This window comes from Phasianus colchicus, chromosome 10, assembly GCF_987193195.1.
Source record: "Phasianus colchicus chromosome 10, bPhaCol1.hap1.1, whole genome shotgun sequence".
NCBI classification, from domain to species: domain Eukaryota; kingdom Metazoa; phylum Chordata; class Aves; order Galliformes; family Phasianidae; genus Phasianus; species Phasianus colchicus.
The window spans coordinates 15,594,511-15,609,469 of record NC_143445.1 but is presented as its reverse complement, the minus strand read 5'-3'; the positions used below and the strand labels follow the sequence as shown (position 1 = coordinate 15,609,469).

The 14,959-nt window shown below is 50.8% G+C and overlaps 1 protein-coding gene and 1 long non-coding RNA gene across 3 annotated transcripts; both read right to left on the bottom strand.

The window, feature by feature from the left end:
- Positions 1–231: 231 nt before the first annotated feature.
- LOC149916629 (uncharacterized) lies at positions 232–7,146 on the bottom strand. Of its 2 annotated transcripts, XR_016469469.1 has the most exons (4): positions 6,337–7,146; positions 4,804–5,883; positions 2,704–2,752; positions 232–2,616 (listed from the first exon to the last, which is right to left on the bottom strand). It is a non-coding gene; the product is annotated as an uncharacterized LOC149916629 (long non-coding RNA). The 2 variants fall into 2 exon arrangements; XR_016469468.1 differs by having other exon boundaries at positions 4,804–7,114.
- Positions 7,147–8,013: 867 nt separating this feature from the next.
- SST (somatostatin) lies at positions 8,014–9,955 on the bottom strand. The gene is made up of 2 exons (XM_031603435.2): positions 9,337–9,955; positions 8,014–8,476 (listed from the first exon to the last, which is right to left on the bottom strand). Exons 1-2 carry the CDS (start codon positions 9,472–9,474, stop codon positions 8,264–8,266), a joined length of 351 nt encoding a protein of 116 aa, XP_031459295.1. The 5' UTR covers positions 9,475–9,955; the 3' UTR covers positions 8,014–8,263.
- Positions 9,956–14,959: the final 5,004 nt, after the last annotated feature.

The following is a 14,959-nucleotide window of genomic DNA, read 5'->3' as shown; positions in this document are numbered from 1 at the left end:
CAAAAGGTTATTTTACAACGAGCGGAGGGAGAATTAGCCTGAGAGAGGGAGAGATCACCGAGCTGGCTTTCTAATATCAGTTCATTACAGGGAACACGTTTGCACAGCCACTTTGCTGCTGCCGTTAATTTAAACCAAGATGATTAAAAGCTGTAATTGCACCATTTAAAACAAATGTCCGTTATGTGGATTATTATATTTTTAATTAGTGTGGCTCTGTCTAATGTTTTATCTCTCTGATTGATTTGTTTATACTGCATTTATTTATAATTCTTTGATCTCCCTGACCCTGCTGTCTCCTGAGCATGCAGTTTGGTCACGATTCCAGCAAATGGAAGAGGGAGTTTGACCTGAACCAGGAAAGAGCAAAAGGTACCCGTCAGCTCTCCCCTCCTGAGCAATTCACAGCTCTTCTTTGTCACCTACCAACCCCAGCACTTCTTTTGCTATTTGCTCTTCCCCAGGGCTATAGAGGATGATGATCAGACAGAGGGCTGGTTGGTGGTGAAGCGGGATGGAGGAAGATGGAACTGTCCTTGAGCAAACCCCAGTAAAGCCATAGTGGTGACCGTGGTCATCTCAGGACCCTGAGGTTTCCTCCTGTGCAAGCAGGACCAATTCCTTAAGCATTGCTTCACTAGTGATATCATGACTCTCTGTGTTCCACAGACTACCTAAAAAGAAGGCAGGGTTTTCTGGCAGGCTGAGCTATCTGTGCTGGAAATAGTTCATGTCCTGAAAACAAAGCATATTTCCAGATGTTGCTCTTTCTTAATATCAAGCGCGTAAACGTGATTGTTGGGTAAAATCCAAAATGTGCACCTAAACATGTTAGACCACAAAACCCCACCACCTGCTGTTTTCAGGTACAAGGAGGTACAGGGAGACACAAGGTACAGGAGGTACAAGACAGAGTACCTTGTAGATCATCACCTTGTTGGCTGGGGCAGGTACTCCCACTGGACACTAATGGGCACATGTAACAATGCATGGCAAATATGCAAGGTCACTTGCTCCTGCAGGACTCCAGGGAGCAGCCTGTCTACTTGGCAAATGCTGCAGGGATTAGAATGCCTGACTTTCCCCCCATTTCCCACAGTCTCTGCAACTTCTGCAAAAGCAACACCAGTGTGGGCAGAGTGACAGGCCAGTAGCTAGAGAGCACTTCCTGATAACTGTGCTGGAATGATGCTCATGCATTCTTACAGAGCATTTCCTGCAGCCAATAGAGAGGAAGATGTAAAAGCACCTGCTTACGAGGCACTGGTTAGCCAGCCAAATGGGAGCCCACCATTGTAGGAAACCTCCTGGAACACCACGTCCATTTGCTTGGCCTCCTGCTCAACATGGGTATGAATGTGCAATTGGATGGTCACACATTTTGCCTTTGAGCTACATTGCTCCACTCCAGCCTCAAAGCAGTTAAAGTTCTTCAGCACAAAGAAAGAGCTATCTAAAGACAGAGCAGGAGGGAATCAAAGAATAAAAACACATAGATACTTCACCCACATCATCTCTTCTCCAGTTACCCAGCCAGAAAATGGATGTGGTCATACCAGGCACTGATTTCACATGCCCTGGAGCAGCCCCAAGGCAGGTATGGCTCCGTGTGAAGAGGGCAGAGTTTCTAACTCTGTGTGACCCTGCAGCAGCAGCAGAGTCAATTACAGCCTGCAGCAAACAAGCCATTTTGGCCATTCAGAGAGGATAATGACACTTGGAGATCTCTGGGGTGTATTTTTCTTGTTGGCCAATACTCAGACCATGTATTTTTTTTTAAATGTATTTTAATTAAAAATGCTATTGGCTGAAACAACTACCTGAAAATAAGCTTTGTAATTTAGCAGGTATCCTTATATCTTTACATTGTTTACAGTTCTACAAAACAGAAGTTCCACTGCAGCACTTTCCCATCTTTCTCATCCCTCATTCTTTGCTCTTTCCCACTGAGGACAACAATGAAGATGGAAGACTGCTTGTTGCCACCACCATCCTTCACAGTGGACTTCACGTGCACCTTCGGCTTGGCTCCACCCTTGTCTTTTATCTTTTCTTCTTCTACTGGCTGTGGCTGTTTGGAATCCTGCTTCTGTCCCCTGCTGGTTTGGGGTGCTGCCTCTTTAGATGATGCTTGTGAAGACAAGCTTGTCACAGGTACTCTGGCTGCAGGTGGGAGAGCATCTATGCTGTTGACTGCAGATTGCCTGGAAGGTGGCTCAGCAGATGCTGACAGACTGGCGTTAGCATTTCTCAGCACGGCAAGGACATGGCCCTTTGCAGCAGTCTTCAGGTCACTACTGGCTTTGACCATCTTCTCAAAGCCAAGGTGCATAAGGAAGAAGGGCAGGACTTCCTGCAATGTTGTGTGCGCAGCCTTGTTGCTGTTCTGCAGGCAGGAATAAAGGTGAGGCACACATGGAAGTAGGTCTGAGGGAGCTGAGCAGAGGGTGGGCAGATGTTCAGCCAGCCACTGCACCAGCTCTTCCTTCTGGAAATGCATGTCCTCACCGAGATCTTCTGTCAGGTTCTGCCCATTCCAACTCCAAGATGCTCAGCTGTGCAGCCCAGGCATTCACAGCAGCCAGGGCAGCAGCTCTCATGGTGCTCTTGCTCTTCCTAAAAAGAGAGCAAGCCCGAGTCCTTCATGTGCTGTTTGATGCCAGAGCCCATGGCTGTGGGCAGTTGCTGGAGAATCGTTGTTACCTGGGAGAAGAGGCTGACTTCCACCTCACCACAACTTCCTCTCAGGGATCTGTAGAGAGTAATAAGATCTTCCCTAAACCTCCTCATCTCCACAGTGAACAATCCCAGTTTCCTTCACCACTACAAGACTTGTGCTCCAGATGGCTCACTTTCAGCCAGCTGTCAACCAACACCCCCCAGATCCCTGTTCTACAAACAGCTTTCCAGTCACTCTGCCCCTGTGATGCCCTTAGTGATGCATGGAGTTGTTATGACCAAAATGCAGAACCCTACACTTGGTCTTGTTGAAGATCATCCCATTGACCTCAATCCATTGATGAAGCCTATACAGATCCCTCTGGAGGGCCTTCCTACCCTCAGGCAGATCAACAGTTCCTCCCAGATGACGACTTGGAGTCATCTGCAGACCTACTGAGGATGCACTCAATCCCCTCATCCAGATCATCAATAAAGATGATAAACAAGGCTGGCCCCAGTACTGACCCCCGAGGAACACCACCACAAGCGATCAGCCACCAGCTGGATTTAACTCCATTCACCACCACTCTCTGGACCTGCCAGCTTTTTACCCAGCAAAGTAGACCTGTCCAAGCCATGGGCTGCCAGCTTCTCCAGGAGAATGCTGTGGGAAACAGAGTCAAAGGCAAATCACATCCACAGCTTTTCCCTCACCCACTAGGTAAGTCACTTGGTCAAGATGATCAGGTTGGTCAAGCATGACTTGCCTTTCATGAACCCCTGTTGGCTGGGCCTGGTGCCCTGGCTGTTCCACACATACTGCATAATCATACTCAAAATGATCTGCTCCATGACCTTCCCCTATTAATGCTGTCTGGGCTGAAACCACAACATGGCAAGGGCATCATTCAAAATATGGGAAATAACTGTATGTGTTTTAATACGCTTGCTGAACAGCCCTGTGAAAAGAGAAGAATATACAGCCTTACTTCCCATTTTGATAAAGGAATTTGAAAATAGGTTATGAGATTGCTCAAAAAAAACCAATCTTTTTTTGGTAAATTTGCAACTCTATTTTCGGCCAACATAAATACATTATCTGCAAATTTTCAAATTGAATGTACAGAGCTTCAATCAGATATTCAACCCAAAAATCTGATCATGACTCCTTACCAGACTTTGAGACCTCTCTTACCAGAAAAAAAATATCCCTCACTTCACAGTCACATCTTATTCATGGCACCACTTTTTTTTTGGCAGTAGGTACATCAGTGAACAATTATTGTTAAGGATGAAGCACAAGAAGAATAGAATTTCATCAAAAAATCTCTGACGAGTACCTTGAGAACTCATTAGGAATTGCAGCCACTGCCATAGAACCAGGCTGATGCATCAGTTCCACTAAAAAAAGGTCACACACCCTACTAGTTATGTTTTTGTTGCCTTCTTTTTTAATTTTTTAATTAAAAGTACTAAACATAAAATAAATTTTGTTACTTCCTTAACAATATTATAATACTACATATGAAAACTGCTCCAAAAGTAATGCCTCCTATTATATTATGTTGTCCCATGATGTCAGAGGTAGATATTGGTGGTGTGGCAGTTGAGGTTGAACCTTCCCACCAACATTTTGTTGCCATGGAAAAGATGGCAGCAGAGGGACAGTCTGACAAAGTTTCAGCAGTGGTGACAGAAAGTCACTTCCAGTGGTACAGATTTGTACATGCAGTGCGGCATGCAGGCTCTTGTTCATTGCTGGAAAAAATGCACAACTAATGGTGGCGACTATGTTGAAAAATAGGGTTCTGTAGCTGAGGATTTGCTCCATCAAACAGTGTCACCAAGCTCTTTGTTTCTGTGGTAGTTTCCATGGAAATAAATAGGAGGCATTAGTTTCAGAGTGACCTAGGTGGCCCAAGACAGTTCCTCTCCTCTCAGTGCAAGCCAGGGAAGCCAAAAGGTTGGACACACATACCATAAAGATTTGACCTTGTCATTCCCAGCATTAAGCTCTGTAACATCGAAGCACTCCCTGACAGAGAACTACACCAATGCCCCCCCTTCCATTTTCCCTCCTGATTCCTCTCCTCCCCCTCCCTCTGCCTGCTGGTGAGTGCTAGGGCATCCACCACTACTTGCCTTCTGAATGGTGTCCATGCTGCACACCTGCTCTTCCCAATTACGGCTTTCTAAGCATCGAATACAGGTGTCAGGGAGTACAGCTGCTGCCCTTTCCTTGCATTCCTTTAGTGAAAGCTCTAGTCCATCCATGTTGGTTGCTCCTAATCTGTCCATGTGCCTGAGCAGGAGTTGATTGTGGGGTGCTCTAACCATCACCAATGGACCACCAACAGCCGGGTGCCCAGAGCAGCCAACCACGAGCGATGGAACTCATGAGGTCAGTGCCATGCCCAGGCTGCCTCCTTAAAGAGCCACAGCAGACCCTGCTCTTCTGCAGGAGGGTCCGAGCCAGCAGCGTGACCTCCAGCCCTCACTGTCCCTTAAGAGTGAGTTATTCAGGCTAAGGAAGATGCAGCCTCCCAGTAGCCTGGAAATGGGGATTGCTATACATTGTGCCCAAGTGCCACAAAGATGTAACATGGGGTCCCCTGAGCCTTTAACTGGGCATAGCCCTCCTCCCTCTGCCCCCACCATTCCTGCTGAGAGGTTTTGAACAACTGAGTAAGGAATTCACGCAGATGATAAACAACAACCTAATTGCCAGAGGAAAGAGCCTTGCAAACACAACAGCCAGTTTCTAGGAGGATCCTTTTCTTCCTTAAGGCCCAGCCTAAAGGGAAGAACAATCTTTCCCTTGAAGGCAGAACCCTGAACTGTATAAGGGACGAAATGCTGTACCTTAGGGCACCATAGCACTGAGCTGAGCATGGGGCTGGGAGAGATTCTCTGACTCTGCTCCACACCCAGGGGATGCAGCCTAACAAGAGCTGAGGGATAGGCACAAGAGGGCTGGGAGCATCTCTGCAGGCCTGGCTGCGTCAGGGCAGAGGACAGGAGCATTCCCTCCCGCAGCACAGTATAGCACCTACTTGCAGCTGGGGTGGTGAGGGAGAGGGCCCCATCCAGGTGGGTTTCTTTGTCAGATGTTGGAAATCTGGCATCCAGTTTCACACCCTTTTATGAGGCTTCTCATTGACATTCCCCTGCAGAACCTGAGATGAATCTCCAGTGAGGACTGCTCTGGGTCTGCCCACATCACTGAGTGCAAGAGGGGAGATGAATCAGCTGAGCATGGGGCATCACAGCCCTCAGCCTCCCTGAGGCCAGTGCAGAGGCTGCTTCTCTATGAAGTTGAGGCTAAAAATCCTCTCTCAAAGGCTGCCCCCACTTTGGCAGCTCCAGCCCTGGAGGCTGACCCCGCCATGTGCTGTCATCCCACATTCAGCCTCACCCAGCAAGAACCTTCCCAGTCCAGGGCACTGCTTGGTGGCTGTGTGACAAGGGATTACATACAGCCACTTCATTTCCTTAGCCCATAATTCTCACCTATCAAAGGGAAGCAATAAGCCTTTCTTGTCTTTTTAGCTCAGCAAAGCAAGGCTATCTCTAGGCATCTATTTGCACAGCTCACAGTGCCCAGGACTGCTAGTGCTGTAGTGCTAAAACAGGCTGGTGCAGAAAGTAAATCACTTCATCTAGTTCCTGGATCACCTGTATCCTTGTTGGTGATGGGTTCCATTCCAGCAACTGGCAGGATTAAGCTCTTCTCAAAAGCACTGCCCAAGCCCAGCAACCAAGAAAAAACCTCAAGCAAAAAGGAATCTATTTAAATATGTTCAAGCCCTAGTCCCACCACCTCCTTCCTATTCCTGCACTCCTGAAGCCACCTCAACACAGAACTGCTGCTTTTTGAAGGCTAAGTGGATCCTCAGTCAAGACATCAGTGAATATCCAGGGATGAGGAGATCTCTGCTTTGCAGAGACCCCAGAAACCTGCTCCCTTTAGGAAGTGCAGCAGCCAAGGAATCCAATGAAGACCTAGGGCTAGCATCCTCCCCTCCATCTTCCTCCATGCATTCAATAAGAGCCCCATTCTCCCCGGCTGCTTTTAGGGCTGGGAATTGATCGGCACCACCTGAGCTCCCCTAATCTCTTCCGTTGCCTTTTGCACAGCTGCCACCATTTGTCCCCACCCCGGGGCGAGTCAATGCTGCACCCTGCCCAGCTGAACGCATCAGAGAGCAGAGAGGTAACAAAGTATGCCCTGGATGCTGGCAGATGGGGTTCCTTCTTCAGTTCCCCCAAGTGCTGGGAGCATCCCTGTTGCACCTCTCCCTCTGGGCCTGCAAAGCTCTCAGCTCAGATATAACGAGGTGCATGTGGGGGGAGGAGGTGCAGAGCCGGCACAGTGGCTGTGACCATCTGAGCTGCCTCCAGCACAGACCAGGGGGACTCAACACCTTCTCCACTGGGAAATCCTCCTCCATGGGGGTCAGGCTTGTGCCCATGATCTGCTCTGCACCCCCCTCATTTTGCACCTTTCTTTCAGATATGACGTCTGCAAAATATTTGTTATCTTTACTCCCTAGTGATGAATTTCTCATCGAAGTGACACTTGTTCCCCACATCTCCAGCTCTCCAACGACTGCATGTCAGAAACCAGTGTGTCTAGGAAGATACGCTGGAAAAGCACAAAGAAATTCTCTTCCATTGAGATGTCTTTTTCTTGATGCTATCTCCTGCTCACCTGACACTTTTAATGTCGCCTTTAATTCATAATGGGTAGAAAACCACTGTACCACTTTACAGATGAAGAGATACTGATAGTGCAGGCTTAATATTGCGCCTTTACGGGGATGCAGTGGAACAAAGGAGAACTTTCCAAGGGAATATCAGCCGCATTTTGTTGGTGATGGTGGAAAGAATAAAGGTAAGAAAACATTTCAGTGTTTGTGAGTGAGGAGGGAATAAGGTATGCATGGGTGAGCCTGTGCTGTGATCCTCTTTTACAATCCCATCTCTGCAAATGCGCAGCTGTGATTTACTGTGCTATTGGGTGTAAATCCTCTAGGTCAGCCAAACCAGCAGCGCTGTGGATTTGACTCAACCCCAATTACAGGGAGCTGATGTCTAAAATGCTGTGGAATATCTGGGTACCACAGAAAGACCGCAGCAAAAAATTTCACTTAGAGAAATTGTGCCCGTGCATTTGTGTGTGTGTGCAGACTGAGCTGCTGCTCACTGGTTTTGCCCTGAGACAGGCAGTGTTTCCAAGACAAGAAGGCTGAGCGAGGGGACTTAGCTTTTCTGAGTGACCAGCCAGTCTCAGCATCACTGTTCGAAACATAAAATTTATTGCAACAAAGAATTAAAAATAGTACATCTGAAAGAATCGCAGAGTGCATGTCATTAAAGAACTAGTCAGAAATCACAACTCAAGCAAACTGTGTACAATTGGAACTGAAAGTTTTATTAAAACAACTCGAAATCAAACTCAAATATTCCTTGTGTGTTTATTTTCACCATAACCGTGGACCGTGTATTTACAGTCTTCGCCTCTCGTGGTGAAGGTTCTGCTCAGGGCGGGGGAATAGGAAGAAGGCAGGGGTGGATGGGGAGGACAGGTGGGTTGCAAAAGCTAACAGGATGTGAAAGTTTTCCAGAAGAAGTTCTTGCAGCCCGCTTTGCGTTCCCGGGGAGCCAGCGCGGGGTTTGAGTTGGCCGAGCGCTCCAGCTCCAGTCTCACTTCGTCCTGCTCGGCCCCTCGGGACAAGTCCTCCGACTCCAGAGCTTCATTTTCTGTCTGGCTTGGCTCTGAGAGCAGTTCTGCCAAAAAGTACTTGGCCAGTTCCTTGGGGAGAGGAGAAAGCAGGAGAGAGATCACAGTTACTCCTTGACTATTGGGGGCTCACCTCCTTTGTGCCCAGGAACGTACACAGCTCTGCAGGAGCTCAGCTCGGCAGCTGCCTTAGAGCAGCTGTGGCTACAGAATAGAGCAGAGCGCTGATACCTACCTGTGCAGCTGATACCTATCAGGTGCAGTGAGGAGATCCCTATCCTGGCTGTGCCAGAAAGGAGCTCATCCCAGCACCACCCCACAACTCCTTTTCTCACTGCTGGTCTGGCACTGAAGACAGACTCAGCAGGGATGCTGTGCAGCAAGGGAAAAGCTCACAGGGGAAGCTGAGTGGGGGCACTCATCACAGATGATTTTCTCTCTCATCCCGCCAAGTCCTACTGTTCCTTTGCGTAGCAGAAGACATTCTCCTGCAGCACAACCTTGGTTCAATGCCCTGGAAAGCTTCCCCAGGGGCTCTGCTCTGTCTTGGCAGCAGCTGCTCCTTGCCCCCCAGCAGGATGTACTGGGAGGGTGGTCTTGCCTTCCTGCCCCTAGTCATAAAACTCAGCCCTGGCAGGGAACCGGGGAGCTATCAGGGAACCGGGCTCTGCAGCAAGCAACCCGGGGTCTGGAGTGGGGACACTGAGGAGCTCTGGTGAGGAATCTGCACGGATAGCACCGGGGTGTCCAGAGGGAAACGAGAGGGGTTTGCAACGGGGAACCCAGGAGTCTGCTACGGGATGTCAGAGGGAGAAGGAGGGTCTGCAGGGGGAAGCAGGAGGAGAAGCCGGACTACGTGGAGGGGGAGTGGGGACCTGCAGAGAGGGTGCCGGGGGCTCCAGCGGGGTGTCCGTCCCGTCGCGGGGTCTCACCTGCTTCCCGGCGGCGGCAGCCAGGGACTTCTGCAGGAACTGCCGGAGCCGCGGGTCCGAGGGGGCGGCCGAGACGGTGCCGACGGCCAGGGCGATGGAGAGAAGGGCCAGGGCGCACTGCAGGCGGCACGACAGCATCTCGCCGGCGGGTCGGGCTCGGGCAGGAGGCGGCGGGGAAGAGCTGACGGCTCCGCTGCGGCTCGGCTCCGGCGTTGGGGATCTCCTCGGCTCCCGTCGCCTTTTTAAACCCTTCTCCTGACGTCAAGGCGGGGGCGCCCCCCTCGCCCCACGCCGCCGGGGGTGGGTCTCTGCCCGGCCCGGGGGGGAGGAGGGCCGCGGCCGGGGATGCTCCGCTCTGCCCGGGGCCGGCCAGACACTTGCGATGCTCCCCTCGGTTGCGTTCCTCCCCCCCGCCCGTTCTCCGGAGGGTTTTTCTCCCCAAACCGCTGCTTATCCCATCCTCGACTCTACTCATCCGTTCTCTCCTCCCCGAGCTTCAAAGCCCCCATAGGGGGCGGTGAGGGGTACTGGCTGTGCACCGCCCTCCCCACGGCCCCGGTGCCGAAGCTCCTCTCGTAGCTCGGCTCTCCCGCCCCGCCGGGTAACAAACGACCGCACAGCGGCGAAGCTGCAAATCCTTCCCTTAAGGGCGGATTTGCCTCCAGTTCCAGCATGGATCGAGGGATGCAGAGCTACCCCCAGGGGCTCTTTCTGCCTCCCCGGTTCCCGCGGAGCTCTCCGAACAAAGTCCCCGACCTGCTCCGGCCGCCGTCGGGGCAGCTCTGCTCTCAGCCGGCCGCACAGAGCCCGGCTCTGCGACATCTCCGCAGCTCAGGAAAGAGGGCACGAGCGATGTCTTGGCCGTGCAGGTTCCTGCTGAGCCCGCAGGGAACCCCCCCGGTGTCGGGTTCAAAGCCTCTAAAAACTCAGTGGGAACGCTTCCGTCCTGTTGGTCTCCCCCCTCTCTCCCTGCCCATCCCCAGCGGGCTGCTGCAGCCCACAGCGGGCAAAGCTGCTGAAGGACGGCTCCCTACACCCCGAAGGATGGGCCACGTCAGCACTGTCCCAGGTGTCAGGAGCAGAGAAAATTGCGAAGGGCCCCGCTACTACTTAGACACGTGGTGTCAAGGGACCCCTCCTCCCATTCCCAGCAGCAGAAAGTCAAAGGCTTGTGGGAACAAAGAGTGAGCTACTGCTCCAGAAACCTCCAGAAGGATTATTTCAGTTAGTACTGAATTAACGCTCCCCCAACACCACACTCCCCGACCATAGCGTTGCTGAGCTGGGAACAAAGAGTTCATATGGAGAAGTTCCTGCTCTGCTTTACAGCACAGCAAGAGAAATTGGTGCAGGTTGCTGGTTCCCAACCAGGCAGACCTCCAGGCTGAGCAGAAACTGCCCATCCTGCAGGGTGCATCCCTTCCCCTGGGCAGGCATCTACAGCCACACGTCATTTCAGCCACTTCATCTTCCCCAAATTTTGGTGCAAAAGAATGCAACTGGATTGATTTGGACCAAAAAAAGAGCAGACCAGCTTCAAGAGCCATGACTCTCAGACCTCTCACATCACCATACTAGCAGCTGGACCTGAACATGTCACTCCTCCTTCCTGCAGTTAAAGGAGCAGGGCCAGCCCTGACCATGGCAGGTGTCCAAGACAGCAGATGTCAGGACACCACCCCTATCCTGACCCTCTCAGTTGCTTTCAAGAGACGTTTTCTAGGGGTGGCTTCCCTCAGCAGCAAATCCCCTACTTCTCATAGCTGTGCCACTAGCAGCAAGTGACCCCCAAGTCTTTCATGGCCAGTGTGGTTGTACTGGTGTAAAAGGTGTGAGATAACACTCTAGTCCATACGGAGCTTTCAGAAGCCATTCTTAATGCCCTGTCCAAATCCCAGCTTCTCAGCTCACCATCTGCAGCACCTCTGTGTGCAGGAGTCCAGCCCCAACAAAAGGTTATTCCTCTTTTTCACATTTCATTTTGTTATCTGTACACAAGGAATTAGGATGCAAGGCATCCTTCTGCAAAGTAGTAACATTCAGTGGGGCTTCAGGCTAGGAGCAGTGCTGCTGTGGTTGCAGAAATGCTCCCTGCAGCCTAGTCCCAGACAAGCAGAAACCCTTGGTCCCCCTGAGGATCCCTGATTTTGATGGTGTCCCTGCCTGCCACACAGAGACAAGATCTGGAGGAACAGGTTGGCTCTGACTGCCATTCTACAGCACTGGGGCGAAGCAGAAGCTCCTTTGCTGCCTCTGGTCCTGCATCCCATCAGGAGATGGCTTGGACCCTGAGCCAGAGCAGCCTCAGGAAGACTCTGATGCCCACCTTGTCCATTTCTTCTCTCCTGGATTCAGCTGAGGTTGCAGACTTGTAAAGGTAAGAGCAGAGCCAGAGCATCTGTAGTCATCTGTTTGTTCTAATGGTCTGAGATGGAGCTTCTATTAGATTTGAACTTTGTTCCTGGATAAAATGTTGAAAGGATCAAAATTCTTGGTGCTCTCAGGCAGAATTCTGAAGAATCATTCTGGTGTTCTTCAGCAGGAGAGTTTCAGCATTCCATTTCAGAGTAAGAACTGAAAGAAAAAATTCAGTTTAACCAAATGTGAAAACATGTGCTCTGGTCCAGAAAACCCTCTTGTGCTGACCTGAAGGAAATCAACAGAGAGGGTCAGAAAAAAGGGAGCCCATCTACCCTGTTCACCTTTGCAGTGTCTCCTGTTCCTCCTGGGCAATGGGAAATGCAGGGAGTCAGATGTCCTCGGGACTCTGGTTTAAACGAAGAGGAGCAAGGTGCAGATCTGCCACTTCCCACTCTCCCACTCCTCTGTGGGATCAGCATGTTCAGATTTTGTTTCCCCCACTCATTCCCCAGCCAGATAAATCCATCACTTTTAGTCTGTGGCGAGGGTGACTCGATTCCTTTCTTTCTGCAGTAGCACTGCGGGGCATGTAGCTCTGCAGATGATTGAATTGCATTGAATTCCTATGACTGCTTCCTTACCCCAGCTCTCCTCCAACGTGCTCCATAAATCCAGAGCAGTCCAGCAGTGCCTGAGCTGAGTGCACAGGCTGCACGCTCAGTGCTGTGCCTGCACAGTGTGCCCTCTGCTGTCACCATGCCTGTAGGAACAGCTCTCATTGCACCTTACCACCCCAGCTGTCTCCTGCAAAATGTTTTCCAAGCTCTCTTTCCTCTGCTTTCAAGAGCAGAACAGTTTTACCACACATTATTGCCGTGACAGCAGGGACAAAACGTTTTTCTTACATTGCAGCAGTCAGCCACACTGTAGTGCCAAGCTGTGATCTGGGAGCCAGAGCTGTGAAATTCTTCTGGTTGCTCCTGGCCACTGTGGGCTGCAGCTGGTCTTTCTGTGCAACAGATCCAAGTGAGGCCAGAGACAAACTGCAGGACATCAGCTTCCTTCTGCCTGCAAACTTTCACAGAATATTTTCAAGTGGAAAGGACCTTAAACCCTAACCCTAATCCCAACTTTCTGGTGGTTGCCCCCCACCAGCTCAGGCTGCTCAGGGCCCCATCCAGCCTGGCTTAGAGCACCTCCAGGGATGGGGCATTCACAGCTTCTCTGGGTAGCCGTGCCAGGGTCTCACCACCTCTGAGTGAAAGATTTCCTCCTAACATCTCACCTAAATCACCTATCTTTTAGTTTAAAGCCATCACCCCCTGTCCTGTCACTACATCCCCTGACGAGGAGTTTCTCCCCATTTTTCCTGTAGGCCTCTTTAAGTACTGAAAAGCCATAATAAGGTCTCTTCAGGCTGAACAAGCCCAGTTCCCTCAATCTTTCTTCATAGGAGAGATACTGAGCTCTCTGAGTATCTCTGTGCTCTTCTGAACCTGGTACAGCAGCTTGGTGTCCTTCTTATGCTGGGACCTCAGAGCTCAACACAGCACTACAGGTGGGGTCTCACAAGGAGAGAGCAGAAAAAGACAATCATCTCCTTGACCTGCTAGCTTCAACATCACTCAAGACATAGCTGGCTTTTTGAACAGCAGAAATGATTTAGCAGGCACACACTGCTAGATCACATTAAGGTTGTGGTGATTTGGGGTTTTTTTGACCCTCAAGCCCCCCCCCCAGCTGCTCCAAATCCCATCACTCAGCCTGTATTTGTGCTTGAGATTGCTCCAACCCAGCTGCAGCACTTCACACTTGCCCTGGTAGAATTTCATGAGGTTCACCTGTGCCAACCAATCAAGGTCTCTCCCAGTAGCATTTCTTCCTCAGGTGCAAGATTTTAAGATTTTTCCCTAGAGCAACAGATGTCACGGTGCAGGCTGGATTCTTTCTTCTTCTTTTTAAACGACAATTTTTAGCTCATTCGTTCCTAGCACTCCCTAAACTCCATCCTCGCCTGCCCTCTCGTGGGCATCCGCCAGAATGCAGCCAAGTGCCTCAAAACCATCCTGCAAGGCGCTGACAGGCACAGCCCTCAGAGCTGCCAGCAGAAATGAAGTGCAGATAGCATCCTTTGGTCCCCCTGTACACTGAGGTCAGCGGCTACATTATGAAAGTCCCAGGTGCGGTGCCTGCATTTAAATATTCTGTACTTCAGCATGAGTTCTGCAGCACCAAGGAATGGAGAGGCAACCCCCAAAATGCTCAGCTGGTGGGAACCTGACCCATTTCTCTGGTTGTGGTCCCATATGAGAAGTAAAACGAGGCTGGAGCTGTGAGCTCACTGATGTGATTTCTGTTGCAGATGAAATCTGAAAGAAAACGTGGCCACATTCCCAACTTTTGGGATGTCTTTGTGTGGAATGGCAGTGAGATGGGTACTGAAAGACCTGTTCAGACATGCTCTAGGAAACTCCATGGAAAGTGGTCAGTTTATCAGCTTGCTGTTGTCCTTTAGAGGACTGGAATGGCTCAACCCCTTTCTCTGGAGCTGGGTTTTCAATGGGCTGGCCTGACCAGTTCATCATTTACAGGCTTGAAATATGTGTAGTGGAGAGCTGAGTGTTCCCTCACCTCTACCTGGGGACAAAAGGCAGAGGTTGCTGTCACTTCAGCTGGACTGCCTGGATAAGGCATGACATCATTGTTAAAAAAATGATATCCTGACGGGGGGAGGAAACACAGCCATGATCCAGGAAAATAGAATTTGTTTTGCAAACACAATGGGAAAAGGAGGTCACAGGGATAAGGCCTGCTTGTCTGGGATGGCGGGGGCTGTCAGCACAGCCAGCAGCTTCCAAAAGTGCCAAATGCAAGGACCAAGAAAAGCTGAAGCCTCAAAGCCAGCTCCTGACAGCAGGGAGGACCCTGAACGTGGCCGGTGGGCACAACAGCGTGCCTGGATTTGTGGGCAGCAGGATCTCATCCCACAGCCTCCTCTTCCTGCTGGTGCTTTGAGACCCACCGCAGTGAGTCACCTCCAATTAGCCACAAACGAACGAGGACAGCCCAGTCCCACAGCAGTGCTGCCCGTGTCACACAGAGGTGCCCTCACTGAGCTCCCCTTGCTTTGCTGCAACCCGTGAGCACACAGCAGGAGGCATTTGGGGTCTCTCCCCATAATGAGGGAACCCATGGCTGCTCTCTCCCTGCTGAGAGGAATCCCCAGGTCCACCAAGCCGCAGCTGGGGGCAGCGCAGGGGCT